Here is a 13,621-nt window from a genome sequence, read left to right as displayed (position 1 = left end):
TGCACCAGTCAGTGGTTGAATCAGGAGAAGAGATGCTGCATCCTAGTAAGAGCACAAGAGGTTAAGAGAACAACCAGGGGAACAATTTGATGGAAGGGAATATTACATTGACTTAACAGATAGGATTTCATCACATACTTCTGGCTTAGAAATTGGGATGAGCTTGTATCTTCAAAGCAATCCAACTGCTTCTTGCTTCTGGAGACCTGGATGAGAAATGTGCTTATAGGTGGGTTATGATTGGATTCCATATCTGTTTTCCATGAGGGTTTGGCTCCAGCCTTATCATCTGTTTGTCTATTTAAAAAGTAAATAAATTAACAACTGTATTTGCTGGTAGCTGCCCGTTGAGATGGAGGGGAGAAGAAAACCCAGTGACTGGGAAACAGGAGACCCAAGTGCAGGGAGGGAAGGAGGGAAGGAAAGCAAGAGGCAGCTGTATCTAGAAAGAGCTTGAGGAGGGATGAGACATGTTTCAGGGTGGAAGGGGTTCCAGCCACCACCGACTTCTTGCTCTGCTGATACCAATTTATGTCAGCTCCATGCTAAGCTGAGAGAGGGCAGTTTGTTCTTTAAAAGGGCAATCCTAAAAACCATTTGGAGCCTGTCAGTAGTCTGGATGGGAAAATGTGAATTGCCCTATTTTACTCAGCCAAGCCTGAGGAGATCCTACTGAAGTACTGACCTCCCTAACACTTGACTGGTGGCGCCTGTTCAGCCTGCAAGGATGCCGGGAGGGTGCTGCCACCAGCAACAACCATCCTGGCCTGGCCAATCCATCACGCTTCCCGACTCTGCTCTCCCGCACTCTAGGCAGGGGGTTGGCATGACTAGGAGGGGTGGTGACTCCCTGAGAATGTCAAGGGCTGTAGAGAGAAGGTTGTCTCCTTGAGCCAGGGAGATCTCTTTACCCAGAAGCTCTCGAGTTCAGTAGCTAGATTTTTACTGGCTGCTTGACGGATGGTTTGTAGTAAAGCCTGCAGTAGCACAGGGTAGCTTTACAGTTTAGCAGACAGGGAGACATGTTGTATGTATCTATCTGATGTGTCAAAAACTATGAAATGGAGTACCTTGCTGACCTCTGCAGCACTTCTGCTCTCCTTGCTTTTTGTCCTGTTGTTTGCCAAGGTGCCTTGTCAAGTCTGGCTTCCAATTAGTTGGAAAATTTTTCCAGGGAGTGAATGTTTGTGCTTCCTTGATCTGAAGGGAGCACCAGGGACTCTTGATTTTCTGTGACCATTTTAGCCACTCTCTTCATGGAAATTAAATAGCTGGACAGAAGTGCTATGGAGACTCATTTCAGCTTGTTATTATAATACAGTATAACTCTTCCATACACTACACTCTTATGTTCTCCTAAACAATTAGTGCAACATAATCTTAATCCTATTAAACCTTTCCAAAAAAATATTTACCTATCATCCTTTAATTGCAATCCACTGGACAGAGGTCAGCTGAGGGCTAGCACACATCTGAGGGTCCAGGGGAGGCCTACCAGAAATAAATGGGTGAGACAGCAGTGACAGGACACTCAGGCCACGGGAAGAAAAAAGCTAGAATCGGATGGGGGCTGAACAGAGCCCTTTCAAGGACTGGGGAAGGATGCCTAAGTATCACTTCCCTCATGTAAGAAAAGGAAGCCTGTGCTCTCTGCAGTCTTTAAAATTCCCCTATCTTTCCCCTCTGTCTTTTCCTGCACCCACAGAGCCCTTCCTGCATCACTTCCCAGTCTCAAATGGTGGAGACTGAACAGAACACAGTGCAGAATCTAGAGCACATCACTAGCGTCTTGACATATCAACTGTGAGAGCACGATAGGAACTCAGCATCTAGTGCGTTGATCTGGAAACATCCCTTGTTTGATCCTGAGTCAGTCTTTGGTTGGACCCCTAGGAGAATCAGACCTGGAAGAATCCGTTCTAGGTTTTAAGTAAGGGACTGGAGTAGTTGAAGTTAATGATGTGCCAGTTCAGACAGAATACATTGAGTAAAATTTAGTGTTTGTTACAAAGAGTACGTATCAACCCGGGAGAGACCTGGAGAAAATAGTGCACAGCATACTGCACAGCGTATTGAAAACCAGGGCAGAATAGTCAGGATATGGGCTTGACCTGAAGGTTTAGATGAATTTTCTGCCATGTGGATAACTTGTGTTCCCATGTCACTTTTTCAAAAATAATTGTACTCCAGCTACATAATGTATTTAGGAAGATGTCAATGTAAATAGGCTCTCGTGAGAATCCCTCCACCTGCATATGGAGGTGCCCTAATGCCTCTTAAAATCTGACTCTTTAAGCATTTGGTGGGAATAAGGATTCTAAAGATCTCCTTGAGAAAGTGACAATAATGGTCATTAGCCTGGATCAATGAGAAGGAAGGCGGAAGAAAACCAGTGCAAATTAATTAAGTGTTCAAAGTTGAAACCCAGCTTGATCACTGATGTGAAACAAATGGCTTAAGAGTGACTGAATTTTCTACATTATTTTGTAACTTTGTGAGCAGCAGCTGCGGGGATTCTGAATGGATTCAGAAGATATGTAATGTTGCAGGATCCTTACACGCAGCTTGCAGCACTGTACAGCATATGTCTTGATGCAATATTTAAAAGGAGTGAGATGCTGGGATGTGAGTACATAGAAGTATGCAGCTGCAATCAGTGACATCTCAAAAATGGAATGACTCATGTATTTGTAAAAACTAATTATTCCTTCCAGGCTTCCAGTTAGCTCCCGCAGTTTGTTGTGAATGCTAAACTATTTTCTATAGTGGAGCTTCACATTTCATAAAACATGATGAAGAGAGACTTGAATAGATTCAAACAAGCCAGATTTGCTAATGGCATCACACCAAGCAGAATAAAATTGTTCATAGCAGCAACACTTAGGGGAAAAAAAGGATGACTGGAATATGTGTAGTGGAAAAGAAGTAGGCCTACTGTATTCTGCTTCTTGGTTGACTGACAGCTTAACACCATTCATCGGAGTTGCAGAAACACTGCCTGGTTTGCAGCAGAACTGATCCAGGTTAGAAGTCTGTATTAGGGAGTATTTTATGGAAGTACAGTGTGGCATTTTTCTTCAATACGCAGGCAAGTGGACTTGGGTTCTGGATGAGATTTCTTGTAATGAATAAGCACAGACGCTAGGCAGCATTTGATTTTTGTGGGGTGACTTATCTGAGATCATTCATGCGTGCACGCGGTGCTACACATTAACAGTGGCTCAGCTGTGTGATTGCTTGGGGCCACATTCTGATCAGTTCTGACAATTCACATAGGGGTTATGCAGAAGTTTGAAAGTCTTACTCTTTCAAGTGATGAGAAGTGAGAATGAAAGAGGTTTCCTGTTTGGAAAGAACTATACAGGCAGCTGTCTTGGCTAACTCTGCAGTGGAGGAAAAATAAGTATCTGAGGACAGCAAAACTTCCCCCTGGGTGACTAGTGTCTATCATCTTCATGCCAAAACACTTTTAAACCTCGGCTATTTTTTTTCTGATTTTTAACTGAAAACAGAGAGTCTGACTGCAGCTGAGGGACAGACTTTTGAGGATTCATGTCTCTCGGAAGACTAGTAATATTATTTTCCAAATACAGGTTAGGATTTTCTGAGTTACTAAGCATAGAGACTGTCAGACAATACACACTTGTCTTCTTCAGCCATGCTTTTTTGTTGTGTCGGTAGCACGTGCGGCCATTTGAGTGCAACCACCTGGCCTTTCCTTCCCACCAGGCTGCACAATGGGATCTGTTCCAGAATGCTTGGATTTTCACGGGTGTTCTCTCCACAAAAGGGAGCAGCTGATCAGTCATCCCAGCAAGCACTGAAGTAAGCCTGACAAGGCTTGAAATGCTTGTCCAACATCAGCTGCTGCATACCCCTGTTGTGGAAAAGCTGCCGCGTGTCCAAAGGCTCAGTTGTTCTTGCCTCTGATGCATGAGGACCAGGCAGGTTACTTTGTGGCACGGTACAAAATGCCGTCTTCCTTCTTTTGCCGTGTTACCAGGGAGATCGCATGCTGAATTGGCTGATCTGGCTTTTGCAGTGTTGCATGCATGGCAAATTCATAATCTTTACTAATATCTTTGGATATGCTTTCAGCAGGCAGTGAAAAGAAGAGGCATAGCATGAAAGTGATGATAGTCATAATCTTAGCACAAACTGGGGAGAGATGTGCAAAAAAAAAAAGTGGAAAAGTGAGAAAGATATGAAGATCCTTCTACATTTATACCAAAAACAAGCACTGATGTCTTTTTTTTTTTTTTTTTTTCCTGCATGAACACCCAGGTTTCACTGCAAAAGTCATTCATCGCTGGAAACAGTGTCTCACCTGTACTGTAGAAACATTGGTTTCTTAGCAAAAGCAAGCAGTGGTGGCAATTCTTGAAATTAGTTTTGCTGCAAATTTTGACTGAGACAAGAGTTTCTGCTCTGCCTGTTGTTGTAGGAGGGTTGCTACCTCTCTACTGTGGAGGGCTGGGCCACAGAGTTCTGGTCCCAGCATGAGACCCCAGAGTTTCTGGGATGCTGTGGGCTGATCCCTGCAATGTCAGAGGCAGCAGTTCTGTTTCTGACATGGAAGGTGGCTGCAATCTTGCGGACTACCTTCCGCCTCCAGCCTCTGACGCTCTGAAGATTTGGCCGAATTTCTGGCAAGAGATGATCTATTGCAGTACTAGCTGTAGGGCTTTCAGAGAGACAGAAATGCCTTAAAAGTAATCTTGATTCTACTATTGTTTATTTAAGGGCTTGCTTGACAGTATGGAAGGAGACTTTCTCCACACAGCCTTCTGTGGTGATCTCCCAGGAGGGGATGGCTCAGTTCTGTATTACAGCATCCCTGCATACAGAATTCATGCTGTAGTCCTGAAACATGGAGATTTGCGTCTTCAGCCTGGGAAGCGAGTGGTGCATCACTTCTTGAGGTGATTTTAGCCCAGTGAACCACTTGCCTTCACCTAAAGATGGAGTTTGAAGCTTAGAGGGGATGTAATTAATCACCTTAGAGTCTCTTTCATTGTACTAGACCAGAGCAAAGGTCCTTCTATCCCAGCATTCATTCTTCAGGTCACACTGCTGAGCTGACAGCATTTGGTAGTCTCAGGTCTGCAGCTCTGATCAAAAAGACAAACTCTATCCTGTACTTGGGCAGTTAATATCATAGGCAACAGGGCTCTGACAAGTCACCTTGCTCAGTCAGAGGTTTTGAAGTCTCTTTTTAACCCATGTGTGTCTAAGTGTTGACCAAAAATATAGACAACTTCTTTGACAATCAAACACAGCGTATAGTTGACTGGGCTGCTGGAGGAGTGGCTGTCTCATGTTTATACTAAGTCAAAGACAAAAATTTTTCTCTAGACCAATATTAAACAGGTTTTTTTCAAGATGTTAAAGGGTTAGTGGTTCCCAGAATAGGCACTACATGTAAAATATCAAAATCCCTTCAGCTCTGTTGCACTACACAGATTTTCCACAGCTAAATTTACCTTCTGTCATGTAGATCAGAAGTGTGAGAAATCTGGAAAACCCCGGACTACCCCAGACCGCTAGTTTCAACCGACATTGATAGGGGCTTACCCTACCTAGCAGTAACAACGAGTGTAAATAAATTTTTTGAGGTTCCTTGAAAAGTCTGTCCATTTGAGTCTAACAGACAAGTACTTCTTTTTTTGGACTACTATTCTTTAAGTGAGCTGTAACTGAAGATAGAAGGAGCCAACGGCAATGACTGCAGTGCTACCGTGATGTTTACACATCATGAGTCACTGCTGTATGTTCTTTAATTCTGATAAAGGGCTGTACAGGGAAAATAATGTGGAACCCCATGGCAACTGGGCAGTCTCCCCTTATTTCACCCATTACTCCTCTAAACGCAGAGCTGTACATGTCCAGCGCTATCTGTAGTCCTTGTACTCTCACATGTGGCACCAGGCTGCCAAGTGACACAGTAGGTTTTTTCATGGTAGTCTTTTTTTCATTATCTCTTTCAGAGACTGAGATTTTCCTGAATCTCCTTTCCTCGGTACTGGATCTGACAATTTTCCAGCAGTCTTAGCTCAGTAGCCTGCCCTTAGCTATTTCTCTTCGTCTGATAGATAAATCTGTTTGTCCTGACACATACTCTTTAATATAATTCTTCTGCCACTGACAGCAGGCAGAGGACAAATGGAAAACCAAGAGCACCAAGTTAGCAATCAATCCTTACGCACAATGTAGTGTCAGAAGAGAAAAGGCTATGGTCTCCCCTCTGCACTCTACTCCAAATTGGTACAATCAGTAGGAAAATGCGTTAACTGTGCTTTAATGGCAATTCCCTTCCTTCTCCTCCCTCCCAGACCCTGCCCCTTCATTCCACCAAGAAGTGATTCCTTCTTCCAGGACGATTCTGTTACAAGCTTCCCATGCAGGCAGCACGGCCAAAATAGGAGTGCTCCTCCTTAATGTATTTGGAAAGCTGCTAGAGCTAAAATGGAGTGCTGCTTGAGAGATGTTTAGTCTCCACAGGCCATACCTGTGTGCAGACCCCTTTGAAGTCTTCTCCCAAGATGACTAAATTTTAGCCTCCCTCTGCCCTTGGTATTCTGTAACTCCGGCAACAGTATGAAACGAGTTTTGTTCCGTATTTTCCTGCTTTCTATAGGCCAAATCAATCTCATTCAACCCTTTTTTAAAATAAAAGATGTTGTTAAATAAAAAAGACTGTTCACTTGCAGACTTGGGAAACCCCCTTTGAGGTTTTTTACCACAGGCTTTCCCTCGGAGTTTGTGTTGCTATCACCAGGTCTGTCTAGTCCTTTGGGTAGTGGCCAGCAGATAAAGCTTTAGGAAGAAAGACAGAGCTAGTTAATTTGAAAGGAAAACACGCTTAATATGTTAAAAAAAAAATAGTAACAAGGCACTGGTTTGGAGAGCTGATGCATGCTTTTGATAGGTGTTTCGATCTCAGCTCCATCTTGCAGCATGTTTGCATGGATTTGGGAAAAGCATATTCTGGCTATCATATGCAACCTCTGCATCTTCCAGTTCACCACACCTGGCTGCAAAGCCTCACCACATGCGCGTGCTGAACCAGGAGGCGGTGTGGGCGCAGGTCGGTCTGAATAACCTTCCCAGCCAGATGGGATAGCTGGGGACAGGCTACTGATCTGAGATTCATGGACAATTGAGCAGGTGGCTGATGAGGTGAGTGTTACATGATGGGATTTCAGAGGTAGGATGGCAATGCGTAGGCAATCTCCTCAGGAGCCTGCGTTTCAAGGAGTCAAGGCATTGCCAGGGTGCCGCAGAGGTGCCTCGATCGAGAAAACAGGAGAGCCTCATCTACCCATGCGATGAAAATGTGGAGTTTTGGACTTTTGCAGGAGAGCTAGGTTCTACTTCTTGTCTCTGTGAGAACGAGGGGATAAAAAAAGAATCCTATCATTTGCTCATTCAGGTAGCACGAGTCAGTGGTGTTGGCATTCGCTTTGCTGATCCAGAGAAACAGAAAAGCAAAATCTCTCAAAAGAATGATCTTACTTCTGGCCTGGCTTACTGGAAAGGTAAGTACTGAAAATAATGAAATAATTCTGTCTTGCCCAGGGCTCTTGAAAACAATGAGGTCGCTTGACATTTCATGCCTTGTGTAGGGCAGGACCCTTTTCAGTCTTTTACCTGACTGGAGTGTTCAGATCACTAGCAGGTATTTTAAGCTCCTATGTTTTGCTGACACTGACAGCATGTAACCTGTTTTATAGTAGCTACTGCTGTTTACTTTTCATCACAGGCCAAAATAAATATCCCTGTGATTGACAAGTATGGGATAATCTGCCCTAAGTGTAAAAAAATCATCATAAAAGTCAGAAATTAATTAAATACCTAAAATACAGGCTTTCTGTCCCTCCAAATGTTCATGGCAGTGTTGCTACAATTCTGGATCCCCTTAGTACCTGATCTAAGCTGCCAGTTCTTCCTTGACTCTTGCTACACCCCATTAAAAGGCACAGCAGCTGCATCCCACTGGGCATATTCTTTTACCTTTCCAGGCTCTCAGCAGCGTCACATCCACTGATGCGCAGCCCTTCCCACATCCCCTGCGTGGGGTGTCCCTTCGCCCCTGTGACGTGCCTGCCGTGCCTGTACGCGTGCAAATAAAGCCCTGTCATCATCGGGGCTGGTTGCAGGCGCGGGCGTAGCACACAGTTGCCGCAGGGAGCTGACAGACTGTGTCAAAATAGCCAAGCTGCTTTGGGTATGGCAGAGATCTGGAAGGCGAGAGTGGCTGCTGATGGAGCAGACTACAAAGAAAAACCAGCTCTCTGTTGAATCAAAGAAAACTCAATAACAACTCAGTGTTATTAAGCAGGTATTCTTTATTGGGGCGCCGGGCAGCACGGGGAATAGCTCCTTCCATACGTGTGTGCGCAAGCATTAGGATTCTTGCCTTATATTTACAGCTTTTATATATATTTATTACATTATTAAGAAAAGGTCGGGTCATTCTAATCATTTCCAGGAATTCGTTAACATAACTCCCATAGTCCCGCCTCAGTCCGCCCAAGTTACACCTCCATTGGTGGTCTCTGGTGGTCATTGGGGAAGATCTGAGTCTTCCTCATGGTGAAACTCTTGAACTTGTCCTGTGGTGCATGCCCTGTACCATCCTGGGTCTTTTCCAAACTGCAGAACCAGCCCTCCTTATCTCTCCTGCTCAGTCTTTTGTGTTCCTTGAGCCCCACAGTCTGACTGGAGGATTCCACCTGGTGTCCTTCACTTGGCTAACTTTGCTTCCTTCTTATCTCTAAAGGCTAGTTAGTTAGCCCAATGGATACATACATATGCATACTTCATTACAAACGGGCCTTATTCTTTATCACAATATCTTTTCCCTTGTTGCCCGTGGCAGGGACTGGCCAGGCTGGGCCCTGGAGGTGAAACAGCAACAGTTCGTGTTGCCGGTGATGATGGCTCTGCTCATATGTGCAGTACCTGCGCAGCCACAGGTTCTTCACTCTCATACGTCTCGTTTTTTTGTGCACAGCTGCAATAAAGAGCCAAGCCCTTGTCTTCCCCCACCGCTTGAGGAGGGAAGAAGAGCTTTAGGTAGCTGGCTAAAACTTTCTGACCATGGAGCCTGGCTGTGTCCGAACTGAAGCCCTCCGTGTCCGTGGCTGCTCCTGCTAAGGCTGCGGGCAGCTGACAGGGCCCCTCAGCTGCTGGCGCCATTTTTTCACCCTTCTCCCCCCTCCCCCCTTCCCTTTCTGGCTCGTTAAGTACCGAGTGCTGCTGGAGAATGTCTCTCTCGACACGCCGACTGACTGTCACCGAACGAGGCTCTGTTTGCGCTATAACCGCCCGCCCTCGTGCTGGGGCGACGGTCAACGCCGTCAGCCGCCGGAGCGGGAGACGGCAGCCGCGGGGCAGCACATGCGCACCCGCCGCGGGGAGGAGACTCAGGCGCGGGAAGAGGCGGGGGTGCGGGGGAGGGGCAGGCGGAAGGCGGAAGGAGGGCTGCCGACCCCCAGCTCCCAGCAGGCCGCGGGGAAGGTTACCGGGAAGCCGCCGAGCGCTGCGGCGGTGTCTCTCCGCTGTCGCGCCGGGCAGGCAGGTAGCGGCGCGCGCCGGGGGTGTGGCCGGGGCCGGCTGGCGCGGGGGCCCCGCTAGCGGCCGCTCCCGCCCCGTTCTTCACCCCGCAGGGCTGTGGCTGCCGGGGAGCCGTCCGCCATGTCGACGGTTGCTGCCGCCAGCTGCGACTCCAAGGGCGCGGGGGAGGCGCGGGAAGAGAAGAAGCCGCTGAAGCCCTGCTGCGCCTGCCCCGAGACCAAGAAAGCGCGGGACGCCTGGTGAGGGCCCCCACCGCCGGCGGCGGCGGCTCCCTCCCCGGGGAAGAGGGGGCGGGGCGGGGGGGCGGCCTCTGGTGGCCCCCGGTGGCCGCCAGCTGCCTGGGGCGGGTGGCAGCTCCTGCGCGGGTGCTCCCTTTGGCGGGCTCGGCCCGTCGCGCAGCCGCTGGGGCGTTTTAACCCCTCTTCCGCCCGCTTCCGGCCTCCGAGTGCGGCCCGGCCCCGTGAATTCCGCTCCTTGCCCCGGTCGCATCTGCCTTCTTGGGGTTTCTGCCCCTGCCAACGTGCATTGGATTTGGGAGCCGTCCCCAGCCCGGAAAGAGGGGTAGTGGAGTATCCAGGAGAGGGGAGGAGGGAGAGTGCGGAGGAAGGGGAGAAAAAGTCTTAAAAGGATAAATTAGAAATATCTCATAGCCCTAGTTTAAAACAGGTTTCAGGGATTAGCTTTTAATGCTGCTTTGCAAATCTTCGCTATTGGTGACTGAAGCAACAAGTGCCAGCAGGTAGCAACATTTTTATTTAATGGATTATAACTGCTGTTGTCTTTTAAATAAAATCAAATACTTTGATTTTTAGGTCTCAGAGGATGACATTTCTCACAGAGGTGTGAAGTTTGAGAAGGATGTATATAGCTACATTTGTAATTAATAGGCTTGGTCACGATCATAGAACCTATCAAATAGCATGAAATGCACACCCAAAATAGAGTTCCTTTGTCTATGACAGTAAATATTTAAAAAACTTTAATCTGATGACCAAATTGTCTTTTTTTTTTTTTTTTTTACCTGACAGGTGGTACGAATATCCTTCAGTAGGTGATGTAACACTGGATGCTATATTTTTGCTAAAGTTAGGGGTCGTGTCTAGTTACGTGGCAGAGAGAAGATGAGTCCAGGGCCCCCTAAGAAAAGGGTGATAGGATGCAAGTCCCAGGTCAGATGGAGTTGTCCTGGGCAGCCAGCAGATCTGTCCACACTTACTGTAATAAAATCAAAATTATTAAGAAAACAAGATACTTTTCCACAGTTTGTTAGTTTCTTCCTTTGGTGGCAAGAATAGCATAACGTGGCAGATGAGGGTCGATCAGACCTGTGACCTGGGCTCTGCAGAGCGGTGGAATCCCCACCTCTGGGGACAGGAGGGCTCTGCTGGTCAGCCGAAGAGCAGGTCTGAACCGCTTGTGTGGTATATGCGATACACCAGCAGTGGTACGCTCGTACCGCTATTTGAATATGCATTAGACACTTGGGACATGATTAGAGTACCATCAAAAGTTACAATATGTGATAAGTAATTTTTTAAGAGTAGCTGGACAGGGTTGTTTTTGCTTCAGGTTCCCTAAATACCAACTGAAGCTGGACTGAGATGCCATTTACTGGTCAACCCCAATGTATTGGTCTCTTATTGGAGAAATTTTGTTGCTTCCGTACTGAATGATTTGAAACTGGTTGCTGACGAGATCAGCATACTTGATGAAGTGATGCGAAAGCCTTGTGTTGTATAACAAATCCCCGTTTAGACTTGCCCAGAATAGACACTGGCCCATTAATAGGAAGTTCTGTTACGCATTTCATCAGAGTTTTAAGTGCACGACTCCACACTTGAGCACCTTTTTGAGATGGTATTATACTTTCTAAAACAGTGCTACCCTGGACAGGATAAGCAAAAAGATCTCTGGAGCCTAATAAGGATTTTTGATTGTCCCCAACAGCTTGTCAGTTCTGTGGCTTTGACTAATTGCAAGCGAACATTTTGTGATTGAATCTTGGAAATCTTTTTGTTTTGCAGCATCATTGAGAAGGGGGAAGAAAATTGTGGGCACTTGATTGAAGCTCACAAAGAGTGTATGAGAGCTCTGGGCTTCAAGATATGAGTGAGATGAGCAAGGCTGTGAATGTGGTGAGTATAGCCTTCAGGACCTCTGCCTCTGAAGTGACCTGGCATCTCAGCTGGTGCCGCTGGAAGGCCCAGAGTACCGAGGGAAGGCAAAGTAATCCTCACTGACGCTAAAAGGATGTGCCACTGTCCTTGTGGGGTGGTGAAGCCACCTGGCAGTACACAGCCTTTGAGAGCAGCTCTTCAGCAGTAGAGTGTGGTTCTACCTCTGATGTCTTATAATAGAACAGAACTTCAACTTAAATTTGTAATGCTGGGGCAGTGTCGGGGGTGGGTTTTGTGGGTTTGTTGCTGGGGTTTTTTTATTGATTGTGTACCCTCAATATCCAGTGAAAATCCATGTTTTGTAAAGCTGTCTTTGCTCTCTCTTCTAGATGATGTCTGTGGTGTGACTGTGGTGTTATGGAAAGCTGCAAAATAAATTATTTCTGCAAGTTACTCAAAGAACAAATATAAACAAAAGAATCTATTTATAAAGTCTCTAATAGACCGCATCACATCTGTGGCTTTTACACTGTTAGCTCTTGATTGCTGCTATAGAAAGTATATATATTTTTTTCCTCTTAATAAAAGTCTGGAAATGATCAGTGTTCCTGACCCCTGTTTCTTTTTGAGTAAGGAAATGGCAGTGCCTTCCTCATTGAACTGTGCTGTAGGAATGGAAAGCGTGAGAAAAGCCTGCTTACATTGACATGAGAACATTGATTGCTCTGGTGGTGTGGTTGAACGGGTGGGCCTTTGGTGGGTTTTCCTGCTGATGCAAACCGAGAAATCGTGCTCGTAACCCTGCCCTGTTCCTGCTTTCAGCACAGTCATGCTGCAGCTTATAGTGCCATTTGTGACGGTAGGTGTAACTATATTTCTGCAGAGATGACCACAGCCTTGCAAAATGAACTTTCCTTAGAGTCAAAACTGGGTTTGCTTTCCCCTGTTAGAATTCTTCCAACTTTTTTTTAATAGCTTTACCCTAGGATTCAAGCTTCATTCTTTGTAAGGAAGAATTAAGTACTTTCCATATCAAACTCAAGTGCTTGAGCCAGTAGTTCTTCAAGGGAAAGGGAGCAGAGGACTGCAGGTGTATGTACAGGACACTTGCCTGAAAGAAAAGCTTTTTTTTTTTTTTTTTTTTTATGCCCAGGTTTTGTTGTGTTGGTCTTGTGCTAGGTGTGTGTGGGCTTTTGTCTTCTGGCTTTTTTTCTCACCTGTGCGACATGACAGTGGGAAGGTGGTTGTGGCCTTTGATTCCTTACAACCTAGAGCAGAAAAAGGGCAGTTGGTAGTTTGTGACACACGTGGGACTTTATTGGTTTCATGCTCTGTTGCTGTGCAACCGTAAGATTGTTCTTCTTGTGAGTTGACTTTGCTTAAGGCAGCATCAGTGATTACTTCCTTTCCTGCTGAGTTTTCTTTTCAGAAATTGAAGATACGAAATCTGTGCTCTGTCTTGAGTCTTCTCTTGGCTTTGGTCCTGTTGGAGGGATGTGTGCAGCCATGGTCATTTCTCTGCCTGCTGGGCCCTGCATATTCTGAGCTGGCAATGAATAGGCTGTGAATGTTTAGCGTGTGACACTTGGTACGGGCTCACAAGTTGTGTGAGGAGAGTTCAGACTCCACTTGTGGAAATGTTTCATAAAGGTCCTGGAGTCTGAGGAAATGTACTCAAATGCTTTCAGGGGACAAGCTGGGCTTTTAGACTTAGCTCTGCACTGCTTGTCCGGTCCTGAGGTAAGAGCTGTGCCCATGTTGGCTTCCAGCCTCTGAGAAGGGACACAGGTGTGTGGCAAAAAATGTTCAAAGCCTTCTGTGGCGCTATATTTGGCTGGGGAGCAGGACCTGGCGCTCCTCTTGGCATTTATTGTTGTCTTGAGGTAGAAACTTAAATAAGGTCATTTATTGTTGCATCAATGGGT

At 46.2% G+C, this 13,621-nt stretch overlaps 1 protein-coding gene across 1 annotated transcript; it reads left to right on the top strand.

Annotated features, from left to right (window-relative positions):
- Nucleotides 1-9,682: 9,682 nt before the first annotated feature.
- On the top strand, nt 9,683-12,295 carry COX17 (cytochrome c oxidase copper chaperone COX17). The gene is made up of 3 exons (XM_086464496.1): nt 9,683-9,818; nt 11,604-11,714; nt 12,086-12,295. The coding sequence occupies exons 1-2, from the start codon at nt 9,700-9,702 to the stop codon at nt 11,686-11,688; spliced, it is 204 nt and encodes a 67-aa protein (XP_086320622.1). The 5' UTR covers nt 9,683-9,699; the 3' UTR covers nt 11,689-11,714; nt 12,086-12,295.
- Nucleotides 12,296-13,621: the final 1,326 nt, after the last annotated feature.

This window comes from Leptosomus discolor, chromosome 1, assembly GCF_034619465.1.
Source record: "Leptosomus discolor isolate bLepDis1 chromosome 1, bLepDis1.hap2, whole genome shotgun sequence".
NCBI lineage: Eukaryota > Metazoa > Chordata > Aves > Leptosomiformes > Leptosomidae > Leptosomus > Leptosomus discolor.
Note: the sequence above shows the minus strand (reverse complement) of the source record. Positions and strands in the feature narration are given on the sequence as shown.